Source organism: Athene noctua, chromosome 6 (assembly GCF_965140245.1).
Source record: "Athene noctua chromosome 6, bAthNoc1.hap1.1, whole genome shotgun sequence".
In the NCBI taxonomy this organism is placed as follows: domain Eukaryota; kingdom Metazoa; phylum Chordata; class Aves; order Strigiformes; family Strigidae; genus Athene; species Athene noctua.
The window spans coordinates 45658342-45670779 of NC_134042.1; the positions used below are offsets into that span (position 1 = coordinate 45658342).

The following is a 12438-nucleotide window of genomic DNA, read 5'->3' on the forward strand; positions in this document are numbered from 1 at the left end:
AATTGTATCCTTAAACTTGTCTTCACTGAACAGTTGACCTGAGCTGTGTACCAGGCTGATTTTCCTCACTGCTTCTTGTCTGTCCACCTCCCATTCTCCTTCCTGTTCCCGTGGCAAAGTCTTTGCCTTGTTTGGAAGCTCTCAGACAGGGGGTATTTTCTTGCATGTGTCAAAAAGGACAGAAAGCAGACTGGAGGCAGGAAGGTGAGTGTAGGACTGCAGCTTCCCCAGAATGGGTTAGGCCAAGCAGGCAGGAAATAGAAACACACGGTACTGACCGGCTGTAGAAGAGGTGTAGCTTTGGGTACCTCCTGTTTGTTTACCTATTTTCCAGAATTTACCATTGTAGATTCATCATCCTTTACCAGGACAACATGTGTGACAGTGTTGACTGGTGCCTGTGAAAGACAGGTAGTTCTGGTACAGCATATGTGGAAAGAGGATTTGCTTTTGAGTAGGGAGTTTGAAATCCCAGAAATTTCCGTCCCAAATTTTTTTGAACCTTTGTATCCTATGACACCGTGAAGAAGCACAATGTAGACTTAAAAAAAAAAAAAAAAAGTTTGAATGAAACTTCCAAAATGACTTAGTGATTTATGGACATTAGTCTTCTCTGGAGATTGCCACGACCTGTGTACTCATGGTATACGTATGTGTTTGCCAGTCTGCCCATCTGTCATCTTTTCAGCTCCTGACTTAGCACTGTATGAGAATTCAGCCCCTTGTTAACTTCTACTCTGGTTGGTTTTTTTTTTCCTCTTCAGACAAGTGAGAGAGAGACTAAAGAAGCAAGTTGTTGAGATGAAAGAGAAATTTCCAGGCTTCAGACCAGGACTCGCAATTTTGCAGGTATTGTTTTCTTTAATGACAACTACAGAAAATCTGTGTTGCTTTGCAATGGTAAGTGCACAGCCGAAGAGCTTCATCAAAGCTGACTTGCAAATGGTAACTTTGTAAGAAACAGAAGAGCACAGTTCCCTGTGAGATGGTAACAATTCTGTAATGTTTTTCCCCAAGTACTAAGGCCTAAAAATATTTGGGGTTTTGGGGTTGTTTTTTTTTTTTTTTAATTTCATTAGACCCTTGCAATTCTCTGTTTGAGCATTACGTTTGTGAAATGGTGAAAGTAGGGTTCTTGCCTATTATGAGGAAGGAGTGCTTGTAGACTCTACTCCAAGTCTTTGTATTTGTGTGAGCCCCAAAGCCTGTCAACTCTCAGAGGTGTGCTTGTACCAGAAATCTTTGAAATGGGATATTTATTAAGGGATTTAGTCTACTGTTATGTCAGAACATGGAGAGACAAGGGGCAGGGGAAAAACAACCAAAACCACCTTTGGCCAAGGTGACTTTGAGTGCAGGGGATGGAACAAAATCCCATTACTGCATTGGATGTCTGTCAGAAGTGTAAGTAAGTCTACACAGAAACACTTGCAAAGGAAAAAAACACTCATAAGCATAGGGGTTTGGCATGTGTTTGGCAGAATTCAGGTGATTTTTTTTTTTTTTTTTTTCCTTGTAGCTATAAAAAAATGGAAACTTTGTGCTTAGGTCAGAAAGTGACTAGCAGTAGAATGTCATGACAGGAAGGAACTGGGTGGCCACAAGGGATCAATGGACTGAACACAGCTGCTTAGAGAAGTGGCTTCTGTTCTTACTCTGTATTTTGGGCTCCTGGAGAGCTCTTGGTGCCTGTGTCTTGATTCCAGTGCTAAGCCCACTATAGTATGCAAAGACCATGCTCCTCTTCAATGCTGGGAGTAAATTTGTTTGTGGGTTGTTTTTTTTTTTTTCTGGTTTTCTTTTCCATTAGGTTTAAAAAGATCATCTTTACAGAAGACTTGTCTTCAGGTGTTTAGAAGAAATGCTTTGTTGGAAGATGCAGAACTGTTGACCTTGTAATCTGTCTTCAGAAACTGCTGTCTTGTAGTGTTGGTGGAGTTTTTTCTTGGTTGGTCTGTGTTCTCTTCGATCCTGGATTGTCTGAGTCCTTTACAAGCTGTTTGCTCTTTGGCTCTCTGACACTTTTGTAAGCCAGCAAACAGTCTGAGTTTAGAGTTCATCTCTTAGTACTGATATTCTCAGCTGTCTGTTTTTCAGTTAAGTCAGGACAATTAGCTACAATAACTCCACACAATATGTGCTTTTTTCTTGGGAGGTATCTGGTGTCCTCTGAGCTCAAAGAATAAGTTAATCTTGTCCTGTAGTCAAGAATGTCCTCTTTTGCACAATATATGTGGTCTGTCTGCTGACATCTGATGCCTGCTCTCTTCCTTCTTTTCTGCCCTATATGAGGCATAGCTTTTCTTAAACCCAGCAGACTTTAAAGGGGAGACGGCCCCTTTGTTTAACCCTGGAGAAGAAGAACTAATATACACTAGTTGACCAGGTAATGCACTCACCCTTGCAGTTTGTAATCTGTGTGAGAACCAAGGATAGCTCCCTCGGAACAAGGTTTCAAGAGTCTGCTTATCAGCTTTTCCTTATTTGTCCCTCATTTTCTTACAGTTACAAGGAGTAATACCTTTAACAAAACATACTGGATGTTGCAAGCAGTCTTCTGAAAAGCAGTTGTACTGTGATCACCTAATACTGTCAGAAACTACAGATGTTTGTTCCACTTGCTGCTTTCTTTTTGTGCATCCCTTTGTTCTTCTTTTGTATGGTTTTTCTTTGGCAGGAAAATTCTCAAAGTACAAATCAGCAGTGAAAGAAATCTCTCCATCAAGGTGTATGTATGTGCAAAAAATTAAGAATCCTGGGTATCAAAGAGGCCCAACTTTACTGAAAGCCTTAATCAGATAATTGGATGTTAACAGCACCTGCTGATCATGTTAATTAGCTAGAGATTTAACTTTCTCAGATCAGATGGCAGGCAGTATCTTCTGCTTTGGAGAGCACTGTGTTTCTAAGGTTTTCCAACAGGTGTAAGTGGTGTTTATGCAGGAGATCAGACAACTTGCCTTTAGCTCCAGCTACTTATAGCCTCTTATCAGTGTGTTTAACAGTTATTCAAGAGTACCTCTGTCTCCTTGGTGTAGCTCACAGGAAGCCCAGAAGGCTAAGGGTTAAGCCCATCTCAACTTCTGACTGGGTCTCTACTCTGCAGTGTGACTCAACTGTCTTTTCAACCTTAGGTTGGAAATCGGGATGACTCGAACCTCTACATTAATATGAAGCTGAAGGCTGCTGCTGAGGTAATGCCCAAGCTCTTAGTATTTCTTTTTATCCTCCTACAGTAGGTCAAATCTGAATATGAAAAAAACAGATGCAAGTTTTCTCTAAGCTTTGCTCATATTGGAGAAACTGATGTTGGTCTGAATTCCTTGTTATAAGGAAGTAGTATAGGTGTGTAACCTGACAGCCAAGTGAGATACTCTGGTAACAACAGCGTGGGTTGGTGCCACTTTTTGTGTGATCATCTCCTAGATTATACATGTCTGAAGTGCTGATGCTCTGTATTTCCTGAACTGTGGCCATGCACTTACCCTCCCTGAATGTCTTGTACCTGCAGTTGCCTCACATCTGTCACCAAGTGGTACATGATGTGCTACAGCTGGGAACGTAGATGGGTCCCTGTTTCCCTGGGTGGTACCTGGCATCTTCTCTGCTGGCATTTCAAGGCAGCATGCTGTCAAGCCCAGATGATGATGTTCATGTCAAAAGGTGAATAGGACAGTTGAAATACGGACCAATCTAAGTAGGCAAAGCACTAATCTTCTCTTTCATTGATGGTATTTCCAAATAATAGGACTGTAGCCACAGGAACAGTAGATAGACCTGGGAAATGTGACAGAATACAGCTGTGGCTGGGCTGGACTGAGAGAATAGCCAGATCAATCTCTGATGTCTGTTCAGAAATCAGATAATTTGTTGGTGTTCTCATTTGCAGATTGGGATCAGTGCCAATCACATAAAACTGCCAAACACAGCAACAGAAGCTGACGTAAGTAACACAGCCAATAATGAAAAATACATAATTTTGGTTTTGAGCTCGAGATAAGTTTATGTTTTCCTCTCATTTTATAAAAAAAGACTGCTTGCCCATAGATATTAACTGATGATAAAAGACATGAAACCTGCTGAGATTTTTTTATTTTTAAAAGAAAACTAAAACATTGCAATGTAAAATTTAGAGACTTTGACAGGTATTTTTCTAAGAATAAAAAATGTGAGTCATTTATATTCTTGGGTGGAAAAACTAACTGTACTGTGTGTGTCACTTCAGATAGGACTGTACTTTTTCCTTTGCATCAGTCATATTTCAGTTTATCGGCCATTAGATTTTTGGTCTTTACTTGTTGTAGGTCCTCAAGTGCATTGCCTCTTTGAATGGAGACCCTGCTGTTCATGGCTTTATAGTGCAGCTGCCACTTGACAGTGATAAACCCATCAATACAGAAAAAATAACCAATGCTGTTGCACCTGAGAAGGATGTAGATGGGTAAACTTACTTCACCCCTGGAGAGCATGACAGCTACTCCAGAAAGAAACTTCTTTTTTTTTTTTTTAATTTTGAATGCTGACCATGAGGCTGGGAGTCTTACTTGGTCTTTGTTCTTTCAAAATGCAGTTTAAGTAGCATCAACGCTGGGAAACTCTCTAGAGGGGACCTTGGAGACTGCTTTATTCCCTGTACACCAAAAGGATGCATGGAACTTATCAGGCAGACAGGTAAGGAGGTTTTCATCCATTTTTCATGAGTGCAATAGTCTTCAATAAGAGGAGAAATTATGCACCTTGCAAGGCCATGCTTTGCATTGAAACTTTTGCTGAGGTGCCACATTTCATCTCTGCCTTTCCAAAGAGGAAAATAACTAGTTTTGAAGTGGTCCTTCCTTCCTCCCTCTCAGCTCCAGGTCCCTATCACACACACCCCAGAAAGAAGAACAGTATCCTGAAGTGCCAGTGCCAGACTTAAACTGACCAAAAGACTCCTGAGCCGTTTGAGTTAATTCATACTAGAATGCGCAATGACCTATTTTTACTTTCTTCTGACTTTCTGTGGTGCAGGCATCCAGGTTGCAGGGAAAAGAGCTGTAGTGGTTGGTCGCAGTAAGATCGTTGGTGCTCCCATGCATGACCTGCTGCTCTGGAATCATGCAACGGTAACCACTTGTCACTCAAAGACCTCAACTCTGGCTGAGGAGGTAAGGACAGGGTAGATGCATGAGGCTATAGTTACCTGCTGCAAGCCAGTGCTGTCTGATGCACATTGCTACTCCCTGTATTGCTACTCTGTCATTGGGTCTGGGTTGTCTTTCATCTGAAACATTTTCCCAGTCCTGTTCATTGCATGGTTGTGTAAATACTTCCACTAGAATAGGATACTGGTTATGTTTGGCCTTAATTAGAGGGTTTTAATTATAACAGTAAAATTATTCTTATTTTCTTTGGGCAAGTGCTGAGAATTTAATCATCCCTTCCTAATGTCCATGTAGTGGCCTGCAAGACAGCATATGTTTTAATTTTTTTCCAAAAAGGCCAGGTGGTCTTTTGCTTTAATGGCTGGGAAATGCTAGACCAAGTGTTTTCTCCAGGGCTTTTTTTTTTTTCCAGTCTATTTTCTATGACTGGGAGTTGCTACCATTTTTCTCTTAGGCCGTGAGAGTGACAGAAATAGTGTGTTTCTGTGCTGCCACCTACTTGGATTTCGTAGAGCAATCAACACTTCCAGGCTCTGTAGGCAAGCATTAAAGCTGAAAAGGGGGTAGGTGTATTTGAATATAACTGGCAAAGAAGATCAGAAACACTGCAGTGCTTCATGCCATTAAGTTGCTGTTCTATAAGACTGTCATTAGGTTGATTAACAATCGAGGTGCTAATTCTTAATGAAAACTTAATTTTTAAGTTCATCTCCCTTGAAGATTAAAAGAAAAAATTCCAAGGGATTGCAGCTTCCTAAGCAAACCTGAATGAAGCAGTGCAAGAACTGATAACAAGCTTTAGTCAGAGTCTCTAGCACCAGCTTTGTGACCAGACCTGTCAAATTCACCGAGTACTGTATGAACGAATATCAGTGCTGAATTACAGTTGCATGTTACACAGTCCTGGACATAAAAACCACAAGACAGTGCTGCCACAAGCGAAGTGCCACTTAGAGTTCTGTGCAGGGGTTGTTCTTGGCTGCTGTCAGATGAGTGCTGGGTATATTTCTAGCATTGAAAAGAGCAGCTGAATATGCAGGGATATTTGAAGGGAGGAAGATAAGAATATGCAGAAGGCTTTATTTTTATCTAAAAGTAGTCGGTATGATGCACTTGGGAATCATGGAGGAGTTCAAAGGAGGTTGTGAAGTGTCGACTAGCAATAGTTTAGGGTAGGAGAGTGAAAATAGGCCATAATTTCCGGCCGCAGGAATTTGTCCTTGCCAAGGAACTGCTAGTGACCTTTAAGTGCTGACGATGCCCTTCCATCCCACTGATGGCAGTGGGTGAGCACACAGTTTCTCTGCATTTCAAGCTGTTCTAAGTTGCTGCTGAAGCACTTCTGTGTTTTTCCACTGCCCATGTGATAGAGAGTTGTTTGGCTTTTTTTTCATAGGTTGGTAAAGCTGATATCCTGGTGGTTGCAGCTGGTAAAGCTGAAATGGTGAAAGGTGAATGGATCAAACCTGGTGCAATCGTAATAGACTGTGGAATTAACCATGTGCCAGGTGCGTGGGTAATGTATAAAGAGTGGGGATGTGTTTATTTGTATATAAATGCAGTTGCTAAGTAAGTACATGGATACTGTTTCCTTGGTGTTTCTAGTCAGTGCGGACTTCTTTTCTCTTTTAAGTCTGTCTTAGGTAATGGTGCCAACCTCTGAAGATGCCAAAATAAAAAGAGTTCATCTGAAGTACTGTCCTAAAGCAGATCAGTGGTGGTTTTGTTTCTGCCATCAATGAGGCTGACAATTAGTAGAGGAAAGAGAAGGCCTAGGAAATATTACAACAGAATTTCCATGTAATTTGCCCCAACTACAGAGTGAAGTCTTGCTGCTGTTCTCACTTGTGAGCGGGCAGCTTTGCTGTCATTACTTTACAGTTAGATCTGATTAAGCTGTTCTGTTTGAAATGCATTAAATGGCAAATAGTCTCTTAAAGTAGCTGTGTATTTGCTGAATTCCACATTAACTTCTTAGGCTTGAATGGCTGTTGACTTGAAACAAAGCAGCTTCTGCAAGAGTATTGGTGACAGTGGCTCTGGCATAGAACAAAGTGCTTTAACATAATGGATTTTAGGGTAGGATTTCACTTAGCTACTCCTTGCTTGTAGAGGAAGAACAGACAGTCTGGCAATTTCTGTTTTCATCTCATTTTAAATCCAAATTACAGATATTGAATGATATGGAAAATTAGTCACCATCCAACTATCTCAGCTACACCCACAAGGCTTTTAAAAGGTAGTTTTCATAATTAATCAGTCATTTTGTTGCCATTATTTAATGGAATGTAAAGAAACTTCTGTTCAGCAGTCTTGTTCCTCAAAGATGACATTGAGTTGCATTTAAAAACATTAGTCCTGTGTCTAATTAAAATTAAAAAGTCATCTGCTGTTGTTGTTTGTTGCTTGATGTATATGTGCTAAGCTCCCCAAACTGAGGCAAATTGCCAGAACCCACAGGGTCACTGCTGCTTTGCTAACATGTTGCAAATAAAACTACCCTTGTGTTCCTGACATATGATGGTATGACCTTTTCCCTGTTTCTTTACAATTAGTCTGCCTTGGGCAGTGCACTGAGATCTGAGCTGCTGGTACAGGCAGCCTAGTCAGTGTTGCGTGGCAATATGCTTAATGGTGTTGTGAGACTCGGTAATCAGGGCTTGATAGAGTACCATGGAAATTGTCAGATTTCAAAATGATGGATGCCACAGACTTGTTTTTCCTATGGTTTTCTGAAGTTGATGAGTTTTTCTGCCTCCTCCTCCCTTCTGATAGGTTGCGAAAAAGTTTTCAGATGAATCTTTTGGGAAATCAGTGCCAGAATTGTAGGAATTGCGATGCTACAGAAAGAAAGAATGGCAGCTAGTTTGCCAGCTTCTCCAGCTACATCACTGCACAGATAGAATATTGCTGCTAGCTCTGATGGTGCTTTGAACGTGGTAGGGGGAGAAACATCACAGTTACTAGACATCTTGGCATAGCCATAAGTGCACCCAGCTAGGTGCCTCCTAGAGGTGAGTTGCAGCTGGAGGACGTGGCAATTTCTGGATATGCCTAAACTTTGTGAGTTTTGGTGGCTTGTACAGGCAAATCCCAAGATGATTTGACATAACAGGACATTAACTTCATGTGGGCTTGCCAAGCTGGAGTTCAAGAAGTTAGGCCATGTAGCACCATGCAAATGCAGCTGTTTGCTTTTGAATGGAGGGTGGCCTGTATACGCCTGAGGCTCTCAGTTTGGAGGCTACAATAGGCAGTTCAGGCACATCTGGCTTTGTGTTCATGTGTGCTCCAGCTGAACAGAATTTCTTCCAGGTATCCAGATAGAGATAGAGGATCTTCTGAAACCTCTATTAGGGCAGATAAATGTGTCTTATTCCCTTTCCAAACTGGATTGTTATTATCTTTTTCTCCCCACTGTTGCAGTTGAATGGGTAGTCCAGCAGATATTCTGAATGCCTTATTCCATGCTTGTAGAAATTGCTCTGCTGCAGGAAGGGAGAGCAGTGTAGCCAGAGGATATTCTCAGAGATGACATAGTCTCTGGAGTGTCCCTGCCCGAGTCCTGATGGGGGAAGCAACCCCGTTCAAAGTCCTCCTCTGCTATAGGATTTTACAGGCCTAGCCAACAGAGAGTCTTGAACAGTGGGGTGAGAGAGCAACAAAGGAGGATCAGTGTCTGTGGATCTCAGTGCTGTGCTCTTCTAACACCAGAAAGATACAGAAAGCCTTGACTTGATGCTCTGTTTATATCTGCATGTACTGGGAACCAAGCTGGCGTCACAGGCATATGGGATCAGATTGTACTGGATCCCTCACAAAACACCTTTCCTAGTGGTGTCCAGAAAAAGAAGCAGACTGCAAGCAGGTTTTATATATGAAGGCTGTGTATGGCCTTGTGTGTTTGCAGTCATATATCCACCAGAAACTTGTTACAGCTGCATCTACATTGGCACAAATTTGCTTGAAGTTCGTGGAGATCATCATACCTATTCATTCCATACATGTAGGCATGTCCTTCACTTCTTTGGTCTCGGAGTCCTTGGATGCTCTCTGTCATGTGTTCCAGCTGGCTAGAGAACCTACGGGACCCAAGAAGACACAGGCACTGGGAATAGTTATAGTGTCACTGATACTCTCTGTAACTAGTTCAGGTTTTTTTAAGAGTGGGATGATGAATATTGTGAAGGTGAAATTATGAGATGGAAAGTGTTGTATGTGAGCTTTCCTTCAAAAGTATTTTAAAGGTAATTGAATAGCTCCTAAGCTGTGCTCAGCAGTGCAAAGGCAGGGACCAGGGGTTTGTTTGACTTCTGCTTATCACTGTGTATGTAACAGATTAGGCTGTTTGTGTTTGGAGTGCCTAATTCATCACTTATTTTCTTCATTCTTGGGCCTGGAGTCTTCTTGGCCAGGGTGACTGGTAAGCATGCTTGGCATCCTTGGAAGAAAATATGTTTGTTATTTGCCATTTGCATCCTTAATTAAACTGGTCAGTAGGCTGGAAGGCCAGATTGGTCTGCAGTTCAGGCAGCAAAGCTGACAGTGGCTGTAGCAACACTGTTTAACAGCTGTGATGCTGTTCAAGCATTGAACTTTAGGGAGGAGAAGTGTTGCTTAAAACACAAACACAGCAAAACATCCAAGCTGCTAATTGTTAGTAACAATGCAGCTAAAAATTAGTGTTGGCAGGCGCTGCTTTTATTTCCTCTTTGGTTTTAACATAATCAGCTGTTTAGGAGCTTGGTTTCTCTTCCACTCCTCTCCCTCATCAAATATGTTAAAGTTACTGCTTGTGTTCTGTTTGAACATACAACTACTGTATGCAATATAATATTTCAATGTAACAACATTAAAATCTATCTTCACGTTTTCCACACTGCTTAAAACTCTCCCAAATGAGGATCTGCCATTCCAGGAAAAACTTAATATTTTTTTTTTTTTTATATGCTCTGTCTATAATCAGTGAGTTCCTTAGATGAGTGTGCTAGTTTACTAATGCATTTTGTCTTTTTCTCTCTGTATGGGTGAGATTAAAGGTCACCACTGGAAAAAAGTGCTATGTCTGCTTCTGAATTGTCAGGTCATGTAGTGCAGCAGGATATAGCTTTTTTTTTTTTTGCCAGAGAGAGAGGAGCTCTCCTACGCAGGATTCTACTGGAGCTCTCTCTAACCACTGTGAGGTTTGTTTTGATAAGACTGATCTCTCTGAACTGCAGCATTTGCTGGTCCATCATTAGAATGGCAATGAGTAACTGAAAAGCTCAGTACTTTCTGTCTTTAGTTTCTGTAGAGGTGGGTGATTACATTCCATAGTAAGGCCTAGATGTCCTCCAAAACGGAACAGAGCAAATGTAAACCTGGGATTTTGGAAGAAGTCAGCCATTTTTCTTGTCTCACTTCTTCTAGACCATTGGTTTATATATTCTTCAAATTGGAAGCTCTGCTAATCCGTCAGAGCAATACAGCAGGAGCTGCGAGAGGATGGTTCAAGTGACGTCTGTTGTATGTCCCATTTGTGTTTTATTATTGCGCGGATGTAAGACTTGGTCTATGCTTTGGTCCCCCTGCATTTGTTTTGGAGTCATCTTCAGACTGACCTGGGGGCCATATGCCACTGAGAAAACACCAGCATTCTCAAGGACAGGGAGATCTGGCTGGCTGAGCATAAATGGTGCTTAATGGGAAGATGTGTTGCATAAGCCGTTGACACTCCCCGAGTGATGTATGATGATAACAGCTTCATCTTGTGATATTGTTTTAACTTTGTCTTTCTTTGCAGCTTCCTGGGTACTCAGCTTCTGTTTTGTTTACTCCAACAGAGGAAAAGACTTCACCTTCAGTCAGTGCTGCTTCCTCTGTTGTTTTGGTGAAATGTGGTGTGTAGCTTACTTTTTCCTTAAATTCCCAGACAGCACAAAGGCCAGTGGAAAAAGAGTTGTAGGAGATGTGGCATACAGTACAGCAAAGGAAAAAGCTTCCTACATTACCCCAGTTCCTGGTGGCGTTGGACCTATGACTGTGGCCATGTTAATGCAGGTACGTGGGCAGACTGAGACTGCTGGTCATCTTTGTGTTTGCCTTTGGGGTATGTTGCTGCTGACCATCAGCACGCTACCAAAGCAACTTGTGCTTTCTTCTTGCTATTACAGAGCTCTAGTTAGGATTTCCAACTTCTGGTCCAAACACTTTGGATTCAGTTAACTGAGAAAGAAGATGAACCTTAAGGAATGTTAGAGAAGAGGGTTTTTTGGTTTGTTTTTTTAAGTATATTTTTGGGTAGGTTGATTGGATTTTTTGAGTGTAGTCTCTCAAAACAGTGAGAAATGCGCTTGTCTTAAAATGCTCTGGCTGTAATTCTACAACTATCCATAAGGTGATTGGATAAAAAGGAGGAGAGTAACAGTATAAGCCAGCTCCCCCTATTTCCTGTTTTGCTTAAGAAACCCTGCTGGCACAGAACACCCCAAAAAATCCAGCAAACTGAAAAACAGATAGGTAAATGCATAGATGGATGGATGGATGGATGGATGGATAGATAGATAGATAGATATGGTGGCTTGGGTTTTTTTCTTTTTAATTATGAGCAGAATCTCATTTTGGATTGTTAGCAAATGCTTTAATCAAAGCTCTTTGTGTTAATCCCAAACTGAGACAGATTGGGGGGGGAAACCTTTCTGACTTTGTTAGTCAGCATGGTTCATACAGTGGTGGTTGCTGTAATGCATTCTCATGGTTTTTTTAGAGCACAGTGGAGAGTGCACAGCGTTTTCTGGAGAAGTTCCAGCCTGGAAAATGGAACATCCAATATAACCAGCTGACCCTAAAGGTGCCTGTTCCAAGGTAATGCTTTCAAATGAAGCCACTGGTGGTATTCACACAGTGTAGTAGTCACTTCTGTTCCCAATCTTTGTGTAATATGGGGCACACATGTATGTAGACTGTAGCTGGCATTGAAGCTTGGAGGGAAGTAGGGAGAAAGTGCTCTGAGGCCATCCTAAGGGAGCAGAGCTAACCTGCAGTGGTGCTGTGACACATGTTGAAGTGTAGGCTTGGGTAATCCTGATTAAATCAAGGCGTAAACGCACTCTTTAGGTCAGCTTAGTGGCTGCTGATTCAGCAAATAGCAAGACATTTGTGTTTTGGAAAATTTTCAGTCTGACTGAAATGGCAAAAACCTAGCATCTTGGAGTAGGAGTTGTTCGTGTCAAGTCCCCAGGGAGCAGTTGAAACTGCACAAAATACCATAAGGGAGCATAACACATTGCCTACAAAAAGGCATTCTTGGGGTGGG

At 41.6% G+C, this 12438-nt stretch overlaps 1 protein-coding gene across 1 annotated transcript in view; it reads left to right on the forward strand.

Annotated features, from left to right (window-relative positions):
• MTHFD1 (methylenetetrahydrofolate dehydrogenase, cyclohydrolase and formyltetrahydrofolate synthetase 1) overlaps positions 1 to 12438 on the forward strand; it is a 43126-nt gene that overhangs the window by 6771 nt on the left and 23917 nt on the right. The window contains exons 2-10 of the mRNA XM_074909328.1: positions 765 to 849; positions 3135 to 3194; positions 3890 to 3943; positions 4305 to 4441; positions 4571 to 4671; positions 5011 to 5147; positions 6541 to 6652; positions 11056 to 11183; positions 11890 to 11987. Coding sequence (XP_074765429.1) covers positions 765 to 849; positions 3135 to 3194; positions 3890 to 3943; positions 4305 to 4441; positions 4571 to 4671; positions 5011 to 5147; positions 6541 to 6652; positions 11056 to 11183; positions 11890 to 11987 — 912 coding nt within the window. The remainder of the gene's footprint in view (positions 1 to 764; positions 850 to 3134; positions 3195 to 3889; positions 3944 to 4304; positions 4442 to 4570; positions 4672 to 5010; positions 5148 to 6540; positions 6653 to 11055; positions 11184 to 11889; positions 11988 to 12438) is intronic.